The 14,842-nt window shown below is 33.9% G+C and overlaps 1 protein-coding gene across 1 annotated transcript; it reads left to right on the forward strand.

The window, feature by feature from the left end:
• Positions 1–5,147: 5,147 nt before the first annotated feature.
• LOC127859383 (zinc finger protein 511-like) lies at positions 5,148–13,776 on the forward strand. The gene is made up of 6 exons (XM_052396736.1): positions 5,148–5,509; positions 5,873–5,932; positions 6,927–7,068; positions 8,134–8,252; positions 10,211–10,396; positions 13,038–13,776. Exons 1-6 carry the CDS (start codon positions 5,337–5,339, stop codon positions 13,222–13,224), a joined length of 867 nt encoding a protein of 288 aa, XP_052252696.1. The 5' UTR covers positions 5,148–5,336; the 3' UTR covers positions 13,225–13,776.
• The last annotated feature ends 1,066 nt before the right edge of the window (positions 13,777–14,842 follow it).

Here is a 14,842-nt window from a genome sequence, read left to right on the forward strand (position 1 = left end):
ATCCACCACAAACTCCTCTAATTCCATTTCTCGGCACAACAGACGGACAATTCTCTGAAGACAAAAGAAAATGGCAGCATTTAAAAAATGTGCGCATTACTTACATTTTAAATTAAGTTTTAATTCACTTCAATTTTTATCAAATTTCACGTACAAATATGAGGAGGATCTGTTTGGCACATTGGCCTCACGAAAGCGTGCACACTCATTAGGTTGTCGAACGGTTTTCGAACAACTTTAAAATAAACGCTATGTTATACATCTCACGTATGTCGTTTCGTAAAGATGATTTACAAGTACTGGTATATCGATTGGTAAGACAAAGACAAAGACAAAAGTTTATTTTGTAAATAAAGGCCACCGGCCCAAAATACAGCATACATAAGTAACAGCATGTTATTTTTTGAGTTGTGATACATCAAGTTTGAACATCAATTTTGATCTACATCTTTCTTTTTCATTATTTCAGTTACAAAAAAGGCTATGCTTTTAAGTTTACTTTCATCAGAGATTTGCATAAGATTGCAAAAATTTAAGAAATTTTGTTCACCATTGTACCATGAAAAGATATACATTTGCCTTTCTTGGTTGAATTTTGGACATTTAAAAAATACATGAAACTCATCTTCAATACACATATTATTAAAAACGACTGAACAATATGTACATAATCGGTTTTCTCTTGAAATTCCTAAATGTCGACCAGTTTCAATAGCTAATTTATGGCTTGAACAACGGAATCTAGCAACTGACTTTCGAACATAAAATGGTATATCGATAAACAAATACTTTTCTGGGTTTAACATAGATTTGAACTGTTTGTAAGTATCGCATCTTGGTGAATTTCCAAGAGCTTCAAGCCAGTTCTGTGTATTACAATCAATCAATCTTTGTTTAAATGACATTAAGAATAATTCCACATTTCCTATCTCTTGACTTATCCAAACAAAACCGAATCCATAACGGTACAAAATATTTTTTTTACAGATGTCACCCAATTAGTTCTTCCGATTTCGTCATGCCGCTTTAACATAATATAACAGTTTCTAGGATATCGATCCTCTGTCATACTTATCAATTTACACCAATATTTAACGCATTTTACATGATGTTCTATACAAAGAGGTAATCTACCACATTCTCCTAATACAATGCTATCATTTACAGATTTATTTACACCAAGGAAATATTTACAACACTCGATTTGTACTTTTTCGAGAATGTCTGAGAATTCTATTCCATATATCTCAGAGCCATATGTAAGTATGGGTTTAACCATTGAATCAAACAATTTAAAATATTCCGTGTATGAAAAATATCCAAAGTTTCTTTGGTATGATTTAATAGCAAAAATAGATTTTCGGGCTTGAGCTGCAAGTTTTTCTTTCGCTTTCCTCCATGATAATTTGGGTGTAAAAAGAAGACCCATGTATTTATATACAGATGTGACATTTACGGGATTATTTTTTAAGACCCAATGTTCGTATGCTCTTAGCGGACCTCCATTTCTAAAAACAATAATTTCAGTCTTTTGTTGATTAATTGTCATACCAGTATTATCACAAAATTCTGATATAGAGTTCAATTGTGATTGTAGCTCGATCGCGGTATCGGCGCAACTCGCAACGTCATCGGCAAAAAGAATGCAAATAATGTCTGAAATATCTTCGGTGATAAAAATACCCCTATGACCTTTAGATTTTAGAAAGGTAGACAACTCGTTCATGTATAAATTAAAAATTATAGTGCTGGTTACGTCCCCTTGCCTAGTGCCGATGTTACAATTGAAGTTTTGCGTGACATTTTTATCATTTACCCGTACACATCCGCGTAGATTTGAATACATCGATTTTAATACTTGAAAAAGCTTCCCCTTGACCCCATTTTTACACATAGTTGTAAATAGTTTATGAATAATCAAACTATCAAATGCTTTTTGGAAGTCTACGTATAGAACATAAAACCTACCACCAGGTTTACACGTATATTTTTGGACCATGCTTTGAAGAGTAAATAAATTATCAATGGTTGAATATCCCTTGTAAGATACTGCATACATAAAAAATTACATTACCTAATTTTAATTTTCTTTAATTTAATTTAAACCTGATTATAAAAGTAAAACTAATCGATTACAAGCTAAATTAACTTAAATTGAATCTTGCGCAGTATACAACACCTTTTACACCATTATCCTTGTTGTGACAAATATTTAAGTACAACTGATTAATTAATAATTATCATACCAATTAACTTTAATTGATTAATGTTTGGCCATTTTAATTATTGTTCGTCAGGGCTTTTTTTCCTGACTTTGTGAATGGGCCTGGCCCCTCACTTTGTGAAAAAATGAGTCGCGAACATGTCAAAATTGTGAAAAATTGAGTCGCGAACTTCTTAAAATTGTGAAAAAACGAGTCGCAAACTTCTTAAAATTGTGAAATTCAAAGTTCAATGCATTAGTATAGTTAAAGCGTGTTAAACACTTGAATATTATCAAAATTTCATGTCCTTAAGTAATGCAATAAAGGCATATTTTGCTTCTATGAATACTGTATTTTATACAATAACAACACATATACATATATCTGATTTGCAAAACATTCATGTACCAAATGCAACTAAAATACCTAGTCCCAACACTTCTTTACCACAAGAAAAACATTTATAAACATAGAGCATTTCAAGGGCAAATAACTCAGACATGTTCTGGACTTTACAGCTTTAAAACTTGGTTCATTTTACTCTTGAAAATGTCAATAATTCTCTCAATATCTTTAGAGGTAAATTCCTTCTTCATGATATTTTTCATGTTCTGTGAGCCTGACCCTCGCCATTGCATGATGATCTCCCTAGGAGGTTGTCATTTGATCTGAAACATTAGGTATACATTGAACAACAGTACTTTTGTAAGAAATGTGAACGAATTATTTTATTTTTCACATTTTTTCACAAAGCATAAATAGACTACATACAAAGTTTGAATCATGAATATGCGTCATGAATATACATTTAAATTTAAAAAATATATATGAAGGGACCACATTATTATTTTAACCAAGATTTACAATCGTAAACAGATACGAATAACAAGTCACGGTCAGGACGTTTTGACTAGCTTCCATCAATACATAGCCGCGGCAGATGCTTTCACTTTTATCAAATGACTTCTTATAATGTTATCAATGTGCAAGTTTCAAAACTTACCCTTCTATAGAAAGCTTTTGTTTCTTCACTGTTATCCCAAATTTCAATAAATCGGGATTATTTTGCGTTTTTTTAATTTTCTTGTAGTAACGAGCGTTCCGCGTCGCCATTTTTTTAAAGTGATGTTGCTAGGCAGAGCTTTTACTAATTACGCCGGTTGCACCGGTCACACAACACTTTAAAATCGATTAAAACAAGCAAACATCGGTAACGCGAGTCGACAATTTTTCGCGAATTCGGAATTAAAAACGAGGTTTTGAAACTTATATTACTGTTCCGAAATGGCCGTTTTTGACAGTTTTAAGCACGAAAAGTCCGTTTTTCACGATTTAAAACGGCCGTTTTTGTAAATATTTACGGACATGTCAGGTTTGTGAATTGGCCGTGTCAAAATTGTGAAATGTCCGTCCACGGCCAATCGCAAAGAAGGAAAAAAAGCCCTGTTCGTTGTATATAACACCTTTCACACCTCTTAGTTACACACAGACATATAACCCGTGAAAAACACCGTCCACAAGTGTAAAAGAGTCATTAATTGTGACAACCGTATATTCAGATAATTATTTTTAAAAAGACATAATATCTATGATTTATAAACTACTGATCATATTATAACCTACATCTATTTCTGGACATTTTTTGGGAGATGCGAGTTGACTTTAAAAAGTGTGACTTGACCAAAAAAGACGTGCGACTTGACAAAAAAACGTGCGACTTGACGTAGGTATGAGTTGACCGGCACCCGACACACATGATGGAAAAGCAAAAGTATGTGATCCTGTTAACAGTCCTCAGTAAAATAACTTATATATTATGTGAACAAGACTAAAGTTTACTGGTAGGGAAAATGGAATCAGGGCTATCTTATTTGTTATTAGCAGTTTCCATCAAATACAAATTAAATGAACACAGTTTACAAAAAATCGAGGCTTACACCAACATTTATAATTCCAAATTAATATAGTTTATGTATTAATTTTTCCCATGGGACACTAGGCATTCACATAACATGTAGAACATGATCACTTTTTATTATTTGGATTGCCATGAATAACTCGCTTTGTTCACTATTTTAGTTTACATATTAAGAATACACATGCTATTGTTTAATTCTTTTCAGGCTTACATACATGTATGAGCAGAATTCTACCTACAGTTCATACAAAATACATTAATCTTCATCCGATTTAGGACAGCATGGCAAATGCAAACCCACACAATAGAAATTTTACCAAACCTGATGATGATGATGAACTAGACAGAGTAGAGAAGCATCTACAACAACTTGGGTGTCTAGAGAAACACTACGCTGTACAGGAGTGTATGTTTGACCATAAAGACTGGAGGAAGTGCCAAGAGCAAGTGCAGGCATTCAGAAAATGCATTGATGATTCAAAGAAGAAGGCTTGAGTAAAGATACTCATCAGCTGTCAGCATTTATTTAAAATTGAAATTTACTCTTAATGTATAAGACACATTAGACACTGTTGAGTGTTTATTGTATACATTTTATTTAAGTATAGTTCTACTTCTGACATTATATAATAACTTGAATCCTATTGTTATAGACAGCTTCAAGTGTCTATTTGAATATTTTGTTTTCCGATTTCAATTTTGTGTGTAAAAGAAAACAATCTTGTTTGAATAATGTACCAATTAAATGCCACTTATATATTTGCTTAAATAAGGTGTTCAGACATAAATACTAACCATGGTGAATGTAATGAAAGGAATATTAGTGGAGTGTGACCCAGCCATGAAGCAGTTCTTGCTACATCTGGATGAAACTGAGGCTTTAGGAAAGAAGTTTGTGATTCAAGACCTTGATGAGACCCATTTGTTTGTAGCTGTCGAGATCCTGCCAATTTTACGAGAGCGAATTGACGATTTAATGGACAAGCTCTCTTTTCCGTTAGTGGAGAAGTAAAATGGTTTTGTATTGAATTTGTGGATACTGTTTTGTTTGTTTGAAATAGATGATATTGCTGATGGAATTTACACCTGTTTTAAAGTTTTTTTATTTCTCACAGAAACATGTTTGTTTATAACTAAAAATCAATTGTTGAACTTTTAGTATCCATAACAAAAATAAACAATATAACAGTCAGAGTGAGTCCTAAATAAAGCACATGGCAGATCCAGAGAGTTTTGAAGTAAAGAATGAAGGATTGGTCTGGTGTTGGAAATGTGTGAAACGATGTCTACAGCCTGGTGATGTCTTGTTTGAGGAGGGAGATATCTTCTGTCAGCTTGCCTCAAAATATGTACCTGTGGATGTTAGAAGGGAGATAACATATTCTAGGTAATTATTCAATTATGACAACGTATTTTGCTCTAATTAGAATTGAAATTTATAACATATGCTTGGTTCTAACTCCTTTAAAATAATGCTAAAATTAATTGTATTATGCTGTTTGTAATACATACATCTACAAATGGTTGAATATGATGCTCATTTCTAAAAGTGTCACTGTGATTAAAGGTAAAGCATGCATCTGCTAAGCCTAATAAAAGTTCCAATGAAGGAAAATAAATTTGCATGCATTAATTGTATAACAACTTTTTAATTATCTTTTAATGGAGTCTGCGTACAGTTTTCTTTACAGTGAGTTGATTGCCGTATTTTAACAATATTTAACACTTGCATTTATTCGATCACTTTCAGGGTTTCCGAATTTCAATGCTGCATTTCAAAGTGCACCAAAGTGTTTGACAGCATTGCCAAGTAAGTGTTTAGCTTCTTTGTCAAGTAACAGTGTGCATTTTCAGGGGTTTTTATCTGATTTTGGGGAAAGGGCCTGGCCTTTTTTGAGGGGAAAAAAATCGCGCGAAACGTCGAATTTTGGGGGAAAAAATTGTGCGAAAAGCTGGATCTTGGGGAAAATAAGCAAAGTCTAAAATAATCAATTTAACATATTTTACTGTTTTTAAAACAAATTCAAGGCAACAGATAATTTAATTATGCAAGATTTTTCTAGTTTCTACAGTGGATCAGGATAACTTATATATTTAAAGGAAAAAAAAAAAAAAAAAAAATTTTTTTTTTTTTTTTTTTTTTTTTTTTTTAGGGGAAAATGAAATCTAGGGGAAATTTTACCAGCTGAGGGGAAAAAAAAATCCGAGGGGAAAGGGCCGATTTTCGGCAGGTCCCAAAGAAGGAAAAAAACCCCTGATTTTGCAATTATGGAATAACAATAAAATATGTCCCTAAAATAATAAACTGGATAGGCTGATAGCATCACTTAAGTTTTAGGATTTATTTTGTTTATTTTGAAGTTAAAGGTGAAAAAAGGCTTCAGAAAAATGAGCGTATATCGGTGTGTTTTTTGTTCAAATTAGGGTCCAGTAGGGGGACCAAGTCCCTATGGAAAAAAGTATTTTTCCCTAATGGGACCGTAAAAATCCCAATTGAAGGTTTCCAAAAATAAGATATATTTTTTTTAATAAGTCAAAATATGTCATTTATCTCCAAATCCAGCTCTATAAGTTGAACCGTAGAAAATATAATATTAAAATCAATATTATTATCCATTTTAAAGTATTTGTAAGCATAAAACCAACAAATTTATTTCCCAATTTTAGTAAAAAAGGAAGCCATATTTCCCAATCCAAAGGGACTTGTCCCCATTCCCAAAACTTTGAAAAACAACAACTGTATATAATACAGAATAGCAATTGTAGCCCTGTCATAATGATTATTAAGAAGTCTATGTATCCAGGTATGAGAGTCACTACAACAGTTGCCATAGGAACGTGTGCAGCAACTGCAGTCGGACGTATCCCACGTCTCATCTGCTTGACTTGCACATGCTGGAGACTCATGACATCATGTTTGCCATGCTAGCTGAAAGACAACCAATGGTTCGTTTGTTACAGTCGATTTTCACCAATTGTCGTGAATTTATTATCTCCCATTAAATGTTTTGGAACTTACTTTCACCGAGTAAAGTAAACTTAAGCTTAATTCTGTGACACTTGCAAAACCATTTATTGTCGAGATTAAGGTCTTTGTGTCTCTTTACATATTATGAATCATACTTATGATCTTGTCGCAGTCAAAAGGTGGCAATAGCTGCTATTACATGGTTACTACATTCTTAAGTATTTTTTAAATTTGATTAGCCTGTCATTCTATTTTTAGTGAGTTGTGACAAATTCTTTAACAAACCACAAAAGATTTATTTTCAAGTTTTTGTTGTCTTTGAAAGTTTTTATAGCAGTCCATATTCTGTAACATCATTAATTCCCCGACAGATGGTGTGGGAATCATTACAGGAATGCCCTTCGTCAGTTCATCAATGTGTCTGTTAATCAGTCTGTATGACATTCATATCAAGTCTACATGTATATCTACTACAGGCTTTGAAGGATTAAAAAAAAACTCCTTAATTACTTATGGCATTAAGATAAACAAATTCATTAATCAACTATGCCAACTGAAGTTCTAGGTCACACCCGTTACCACTTTTAAAGATACTTATTTTGACATGTTTGTAGTCCCTTTGAAAGTAAAATTTAATTAAAGGCCTGTCTTACTAGATCCAAGTTTAAAAGGCTTCATTTCCAACCTTTAGATACTGATCATGAGCAGCAAACAGCATACAACCTGACCAGACTGTGAGTTACTCGCAGGCTGTTCTTGTTTTATGCTGGTTCCAAAAGCCATTTTCACTTCGCTTCTTATGGGGTAAAGGGTTAAGTTAATTCAGTAGCTGTCTTACTGTATCTTGATTCAATGTGTCCATGGATTATAATCACTAGCTGGATTGTATTGCTATATGACTTAAGCCAAGTTTTGTTAGCACAATATCTGCACCAGATCTGCATTTTGTTCTTCAGTTAATTTGTTTAAGTCTAATTTAAAAGTAAATAAATTAATCAACAGTTTGTTGTTCATTACTAAATGCAATATTATGTCTTTTTCAGTTTCAGTGTTTACTGGAGACATGTGGGTCAAAGTTTCAGGACGCCAAGTTGAGACGCAATCACATGATCAAGCTTCATCAGTACCCCGCGAATTACAGATATGACCAGAAGAAACAACGGTAACAGTCGTAAAATAGTGTTCTCATACAATATCTCATAAGAATATTGTATCATGCAATAAGCAAATCTTTTTAAAACTTGTAAACTCTTATATGCATAACTGATTTGCCATTCAGTGGTGGTAAAGTCTCATTAGTTTTCTTGCCTGCAATTTATGGGTCCATTTGTCCGTTTAAGCTTTGAGACCTCACATTCAAAACAGATTCATTTGCCCTTGCCATTGACTTGGGTGCGTATTCGCCAACTGAGTCTTATACATAATACTTCAAATAACTTAAGGAATATTCTTTAAACTGAAATGTTCTATAATTACTTGAAAGTTAAGGCTAGCATAGCAGTTAACAACTCTTAATTACATTATTATTTATTAAGAACAGTTATTGATGACATCAATATTTCCTAAGAACAGTTATTGATGACATCATTATTTCCTTAGAACAGTTATTGATGACATCATTATATATTTAGAACATTTATCGATGACATAATCACAATGTCTAACCAGTATATAAATAAATTCTTAAGTAATTGTTTTTGTCTACATAAGTTTATTCTTTATTCTTAAGTCGTATAATTGGTTATTGAATTATGGTCAAGGTTCATACTTTTATACTCATTTTTGTTGTTTTGCAATCTTCATGAGTCTTAACTCAAACCATGCCAAGATTTTAGTATCTCATTTTCATGATTTCAGTTAAACTCACTTATATACTCATGGAAAATATTTTATTTTATATGTGCATAAAGGATAGTCATATTAAGAATACAAAATAATGAACTGTGTTGTGTATATTTACATGCTTTCATCCAAGTAATTAATATACTGTGGTAATCCAGATTTAAACCTTTCCCACTTAGAAGCAAAGTGAAAATGGCTTTTGCAACCAGCATAAAACCAGAACAGCCTGTGAGTAACTTGCACTCTGTTCAGGTTTTATGCTGTTTGCTGCTCATTAGTACCTAAGGGTATGACTGATTCAAATTAAGCCTTTAAAACTTAAATTTAGTTAGAAAGGTCTTTAATGAAATTTATTAACTTTCTAAGGGACCACAAATGCGTCAAAATACGTATCTAAGTGGTAAAGGGTTAAAGAACTTTTTAGCTCAGCTGGCTGAAGGCCTGAAGAGCTTATGTCATGGCGTGGTTTCCGTCGTCCGCCCGTGCGTGTGATAGACTTGTTCTTGTTGACGCGATAAAGACACAGTTTTCTTCTGATTCTTTTCAAACTTGTTCAGTGTCTTTATATTAATGAGGACTCGAACCCTATTGAAAATGGGTTATATCAGAGTAAAAAGTCCAGAATTATCTCCCCTGGCCTTGAATTTGAGAAAATTGTGAAATAAGGCTTGTTTACGCAATAAAGTCCACAGTTTTCATTCAATCATTTCCCAACTTGCACAGTGTCTTTATCTGAATGATGAGTCAAACCCTATTGAAAATGAGCAATATCGGAGTTATAAGTCCAGAATTATCTCCCCTTGAATTTGAGAAAAAAATGAAAATTCAGTTTTTTTATGTGATAAAGTCCATAATTTTCATCCAATTCTTGGCAAACTTGCACAGTGTCTTTGTATCAATGAGGACTCAAACCCTTTTTAAAAAGAGCAATATCGAAGCAGAAGTCCAGGATGACTTCCCCTTGAAAATGAGAAAATTTTGAAATCCTGCTTGTTTACGCAATTAATTCCACAGATTTCATCCAAATATTTCCAAATTTGCACAGTATCTTTATATCAATGAGGACTTGAACCCTATTGAATAAGAGCAGTATCGGAGAAATAAGTACACAAAAATCTCCCCTTGAATTTGAGAAAATTCTCCTTGTTTGCGCGATTAAGTACACAGTTTCCATCTTATTCTTTCCAAATTTGCACAGTGTTTATAGCAGTAGAGCGATTCAGGGCCTCATGGGCCTCTTGTTTACAGTTTTCAATTATGACTGTCTTTGATGTGCAGATCTCCCATGAAGACTGGAATAAAAGAGGAAAAAGCTTCACACGCAGATGAGACACGAACAATTGTCAAGGTCACTGACAGTAACACAAGTGACCAAGCCATATCCATGGAAATAGATGGAACAACTGCTCAGTCATGTTTGCCCAACAATACGAATCAACCGCAGGGACGAGTTTTCAAATACAAGTATGCTACATATTTGTGCTAGAAATCATGTTTAAAATTCTCTTGTTATCTTATTTTAAGTTGTGTTATTTTATGCTGCCAGTAGGGTGGCATAAAGCATTTGCACTGTCCATCCGTCTGTTGGTCCAGCATTCCGTTTTCAGGAGTTTTTTGATGCTATGATTGAAGATATTGAGCTGATTTTTGGTATGTGAGTCTACCAACATGACCTACAGATGATGTTGTAAAACATTCTGGTCCATCGAATTTTGACGAAGATACGGGCCTTTGCCAAGGGAAGTAGTAAGCTGTAAAGGGAAATGATTCATGTTTTCTCTAAAAAAGCACGCTGTGCGGCCTCAAGAGCAGTAGGGGGCATTGTTTTCTACAAATGCAGCTCTTGTTTGTTTTTGTTTTATATACCCCTGCACATTAAATTTGTGAGGTAATGTATTGGATCCCGTCTGTTGTTTTGTGGGTCTGTCAGTTTGTCTGCATAAATTATTCAAAGCTTGTGATGTGGACTTCATTTCTAAAGCAGTAAAAATGTCATCATCATCATCATCCATGAAGTGTAGGCTAGGTGTCCAACATACTTTTCATCCTAAGTAAACCACCTGTTACCAGTGCCTATTCTCGAAATCCAACATGAAGGGGAAAATTACCTCCTAACTTTGAACAATGGAGGGGATTTTTTTTAGAAACGGGTTTCATGTAAATAATCAAATACTGTTTTCATACTTTTTGGTTTAAATGTTTCATTGTTTTACCTTAAACATTGTTGCATACTGTCAGGTCAGTGAAATCAAAACTATGGAAACTGCCGTTAAAAGCCCTTAAAAACTCAAAATCAACGAAGATTTTGTACAATACATGTATTAAAAAATTAATAAAGTTAACACATAAACAATAACTTATGAGTGTTTAAATAGCAATAGCCAAAATTTCAACGCTAGATGTGGTATGGTAATATAGATTTAGCACTATACAAAATTGCCTGTTTTTATTTTTTGTGTGACAATATATATTCCATGTGAATTTTCCGCATCGATATTCGAACATTTACAAGCGACCGCGAGATTGGCTTCGGGCAGCTTCGTAAGCATACAGTATTACTCATGAATACGTCGATCTCTTAAAATATTCATTCATTTTGTGTATAAATGTGAATTTAAATATAACAGCACTCAATAGTATTGCATTGACTGGACTTAAAAAAGAATTAATATGTTTTCACATGATATTTCTGTATTAGTAAAAAGAATAAAAAATAAACATTAACTGATCGTTTATCCTCTTTTTCGACATCGCATACACAATTGTCTGCTATTTTCTGCTGTTAACATTCACTAGTTGCGTCTATAGATTTTCTAAACAAAATTTCTCATTTTGAATTAACCTACAATTCCTTTAAAATGAAAATTCTTTAAATTGTATCAACCCATGGATCTTAAGAGTTAAAGGGGCCTTTTCACGTTTGGGTAAATTGACAAAATTGAAAAAAGTTGTTTCAGATTCGCAAATTTGCTTTTTAGTTATGATATTTGTGAGGAAACAGTAATACTGAACATTTACCATGCTCTTAAATAGCCATTATATGCATCTTTTGACGATTTAAAAACCCAAAAATTATAAAACGTTGCAACGCGAAACGAATTATTTATTTGGAGAGTTCTGTTGTTGTCATTATATTTTGTGAAGCTACGATGATTGCTTATATAACGTATAAAATACGTCTGGCAACGTATCCGGAAGGATGGCCTAGTGGTCTAAGTGGTAGACTTTTTACTCCAGAACTTTATGGGTCGGTGGTTCGAGCCCTGATCTGGGTAACCTTTTTTTCATTTTTAACCAGGTTTTCCGAAGGAAAAAACTGGTTATTAGATTGGCGAATGCAGGCGGGCTGGCTGGCTGGCGGGCTGGCGGAACAAGCTTGTCCCGGCCATAACTATGTCGTTCATTGTCAGATTTTAAAATCATTTGGCACATTTGTTCACCATCATTGGACGGTGTGTCGCGCGAAATAATTACGTCTATATCTCCAAGGTCAAGGTCACACTTTGAGTTCAAAGGTCAAAAATGGCCATAAATGAGCTTGTCCTGGCCACATCTATCTCATTCATTGTGAGATTTTAAAATCATTTGGCACATTTGTTCACCATCATGGGACGGTGTGTCGCACGAAAGAATCACGTCAATATCTCCAATGTCAAGGTTCGCCACGACTAAAAATATATTTTTTTTAAAACAAACTTACAAAGGGGGTTAATTTTGTTTGTTCATTTCAAAAGTTCAGTTTGAGTTTTCTCCCTTTATCAGATTTTTTTTCACAATGAAAAGCTGGTTTTGTGACAATTTTGTCCCTTGTTTTAAATTTTATTCTTGATTTTTTACTGGAGCTTTTTAGATCCAATGTAAACATTTATCAATATAGAGCATTTAAAGACAAACTTCAAAACATGACAAAATGTGTGAAAAGGCCCCTTTAATTCCCTTTGACTTCCGTTTTTTCTTGTATAAAATACATGCAGTCAAAGTAAGCAGCTTTAAAGGATAATAAAAGACTGGCTGGGCAATTGGTTGTTGGGCCCCTTCTAATTTCCATCCATGTGTTAGCCTAATTGGTCCATAATCATGCACTTTCAATATGTCTTGTTTTCAGTGTTCCAAAGACGTTAAGTTTTGGCCACGGTATTTCCCGAGGATTTCTTCCAGGGAGGATCAGAGGGCGTGGTAGGGGTCATAAACCTCGTCAGAAACATTGGCACAATGCTGGCTCTGAGGACATGGAAACAGCTGTGGATATAGAACACGTGGACATGAAGGCACTCAGTGAAGCATTGAGTTGATAGCTAAAACATGGGAATGAATGTGTGCACTTTGTGATTCTTCAAGATGAAACTTTCATAGGGAATCAAAGTAAAACATGGGGAGATAAACCAATTGTACTGCATTAAGTTGATTGTTACAATATTGGGTAAGTAGCTAAAACATGGGGATAAATGTTTGCTCTTTGTGATGCCATGTCATGGCATTAAACCGAAGGAAAACTTTGGAATACTAACCAATTATAATGCATGGAATTTGTGCATGATCTGGACCATAGACCATAATGGCATATTAGTGTAGAAACTTACTAGTTGCATTTAAGTGATAAGTAAATGGTGGACATGAATGTGATAGTGGGTTTATTATGAAGAAATATTTACTGGTCATATGTATTGTAAGTAATGCATTAATGTGTGTGTGAAAACATGGACATTTGTAATGCTTTGACTGGATTCTGAAGAAAGGAAAAGACGAAGTACTAAATAAATAGTAAAAATGTGTTTACATGTGTATAACTGTATACTGTTTGTCAATCTGATGTTGAAATGTGACTTACATTCAATGAAGAATAATTTTGTTACATTTTATTATGACATTTTAGTCTTCAGATACCAATTTTTGAAAGGGCTCAATTTATGGGAAATTAATTGGTTGCAACAAGCTTGGGGTCTGTTTGTTGGAAGAAGAATAACAGCACATCTTTTAGCTTTACTGAGCGCAAGGTGCTTTTGTAATCACCATTTGTCATTGGTGCATTGTTCGTTGTCAATATTTACCTTGTTCACACTCTAGAGGCCACATTTATTGCCATATCTTTATGAAACTTATTCAGAACATTTGTCCCAATTATATCTTGTCCGAGTTCGAAACTGGACCATATCAGGTCACAACTAGATCACTAGGTCAAATAAAAGAAAAAAGCTTGTTAAAACTATACAAGTCGTATTCAAAGTCTAATCAATCAAACATCAAATCTATATCTGCAAATGGTAGCAGGGGGCAGGGCAGTTTTCCTTTTATGGCTTAAGTGAAAAACCTTGTAAACTTCCAATAACTCTTTTTTAAGTCCAATCTTCATTTGGCCCAGTTCGAAAAATGATTCTGGTTCTCTCTTGCTTGGCCTATGGAATGTCCATTGTATCCTGAATTGATTTCCATATTTTTAGGCCTTAAACATTACATAGTGAGTCACATTGCATTTAAGCTGTGCTCTATGAAAACAGGTCTGAATGCATGACTCTTTACTAACATACATTGTATATTAACCCTTTCAGTGCGGGAACCGAATTTTAAAGGCCTTTGCAAACAGTTTGGATCCAGATGAGACGCCACAGAACGTGGCGTCTCATCAGGATCCAAACTGTTTGCTATTCTGATAATATTCTTTGAAAAAAATAGAAGAAAATGCAAATTTTAGAAATTCTGCAGACGACATTTTAGCAGACGACAAATTTCCCAGCATGCAAAGGGTTAAGCCCAGTTTTCTCAGAGGGCGGCTCAAATGCAAATGTGACTTACGATGTTATTTTAACATCCCCTCATAATTAGAATTACTGAATGGATACAGCCAGCTACCACTTTGCAACCTCATACAAATAGATATGCTCATTTGGTCATTGTCGATCTGAAATGGCTTGA

This window comes from Dreissena polymorpha, chromosome 15 (assembly GCF_020536995.1).
Source record: "Dreissena polymorpha isolate Duluth1 chromosome 15, UMN_Dpol_1.0, whole genome shotgun sequence".
Classification (NCBI taxonomy): domain Eukaryota; kingdom Metazoa; phylum Mollusca; class Bivalvia; order Myida; family Dreissenidae; genus Dreissena; species Dreissena polymorpha.

Coding starts and splice junctions, on each gene's coding strand:
- LOC127859383 (XM_052396736.1), top strand. CDS start 5,337: ATGGCAGATCCAGAGAGTTTTGAAGTAAAGAATGAAGGATTGGTCTGG. Junction 5,510..5,872: donor AGGGAGATAACATATTCTAG/GTAATTATTCAA, acceptor GATCACTTTCAG/GGTTTCCGAATTTCAATGCT. Junction 10,397..13,037: donor GGACGAGTTTTCAAATACAA/GTATGCTACATA, acceptor TCTTGTTTTCAG/TGTTCCAAAGACGTTAAGTT.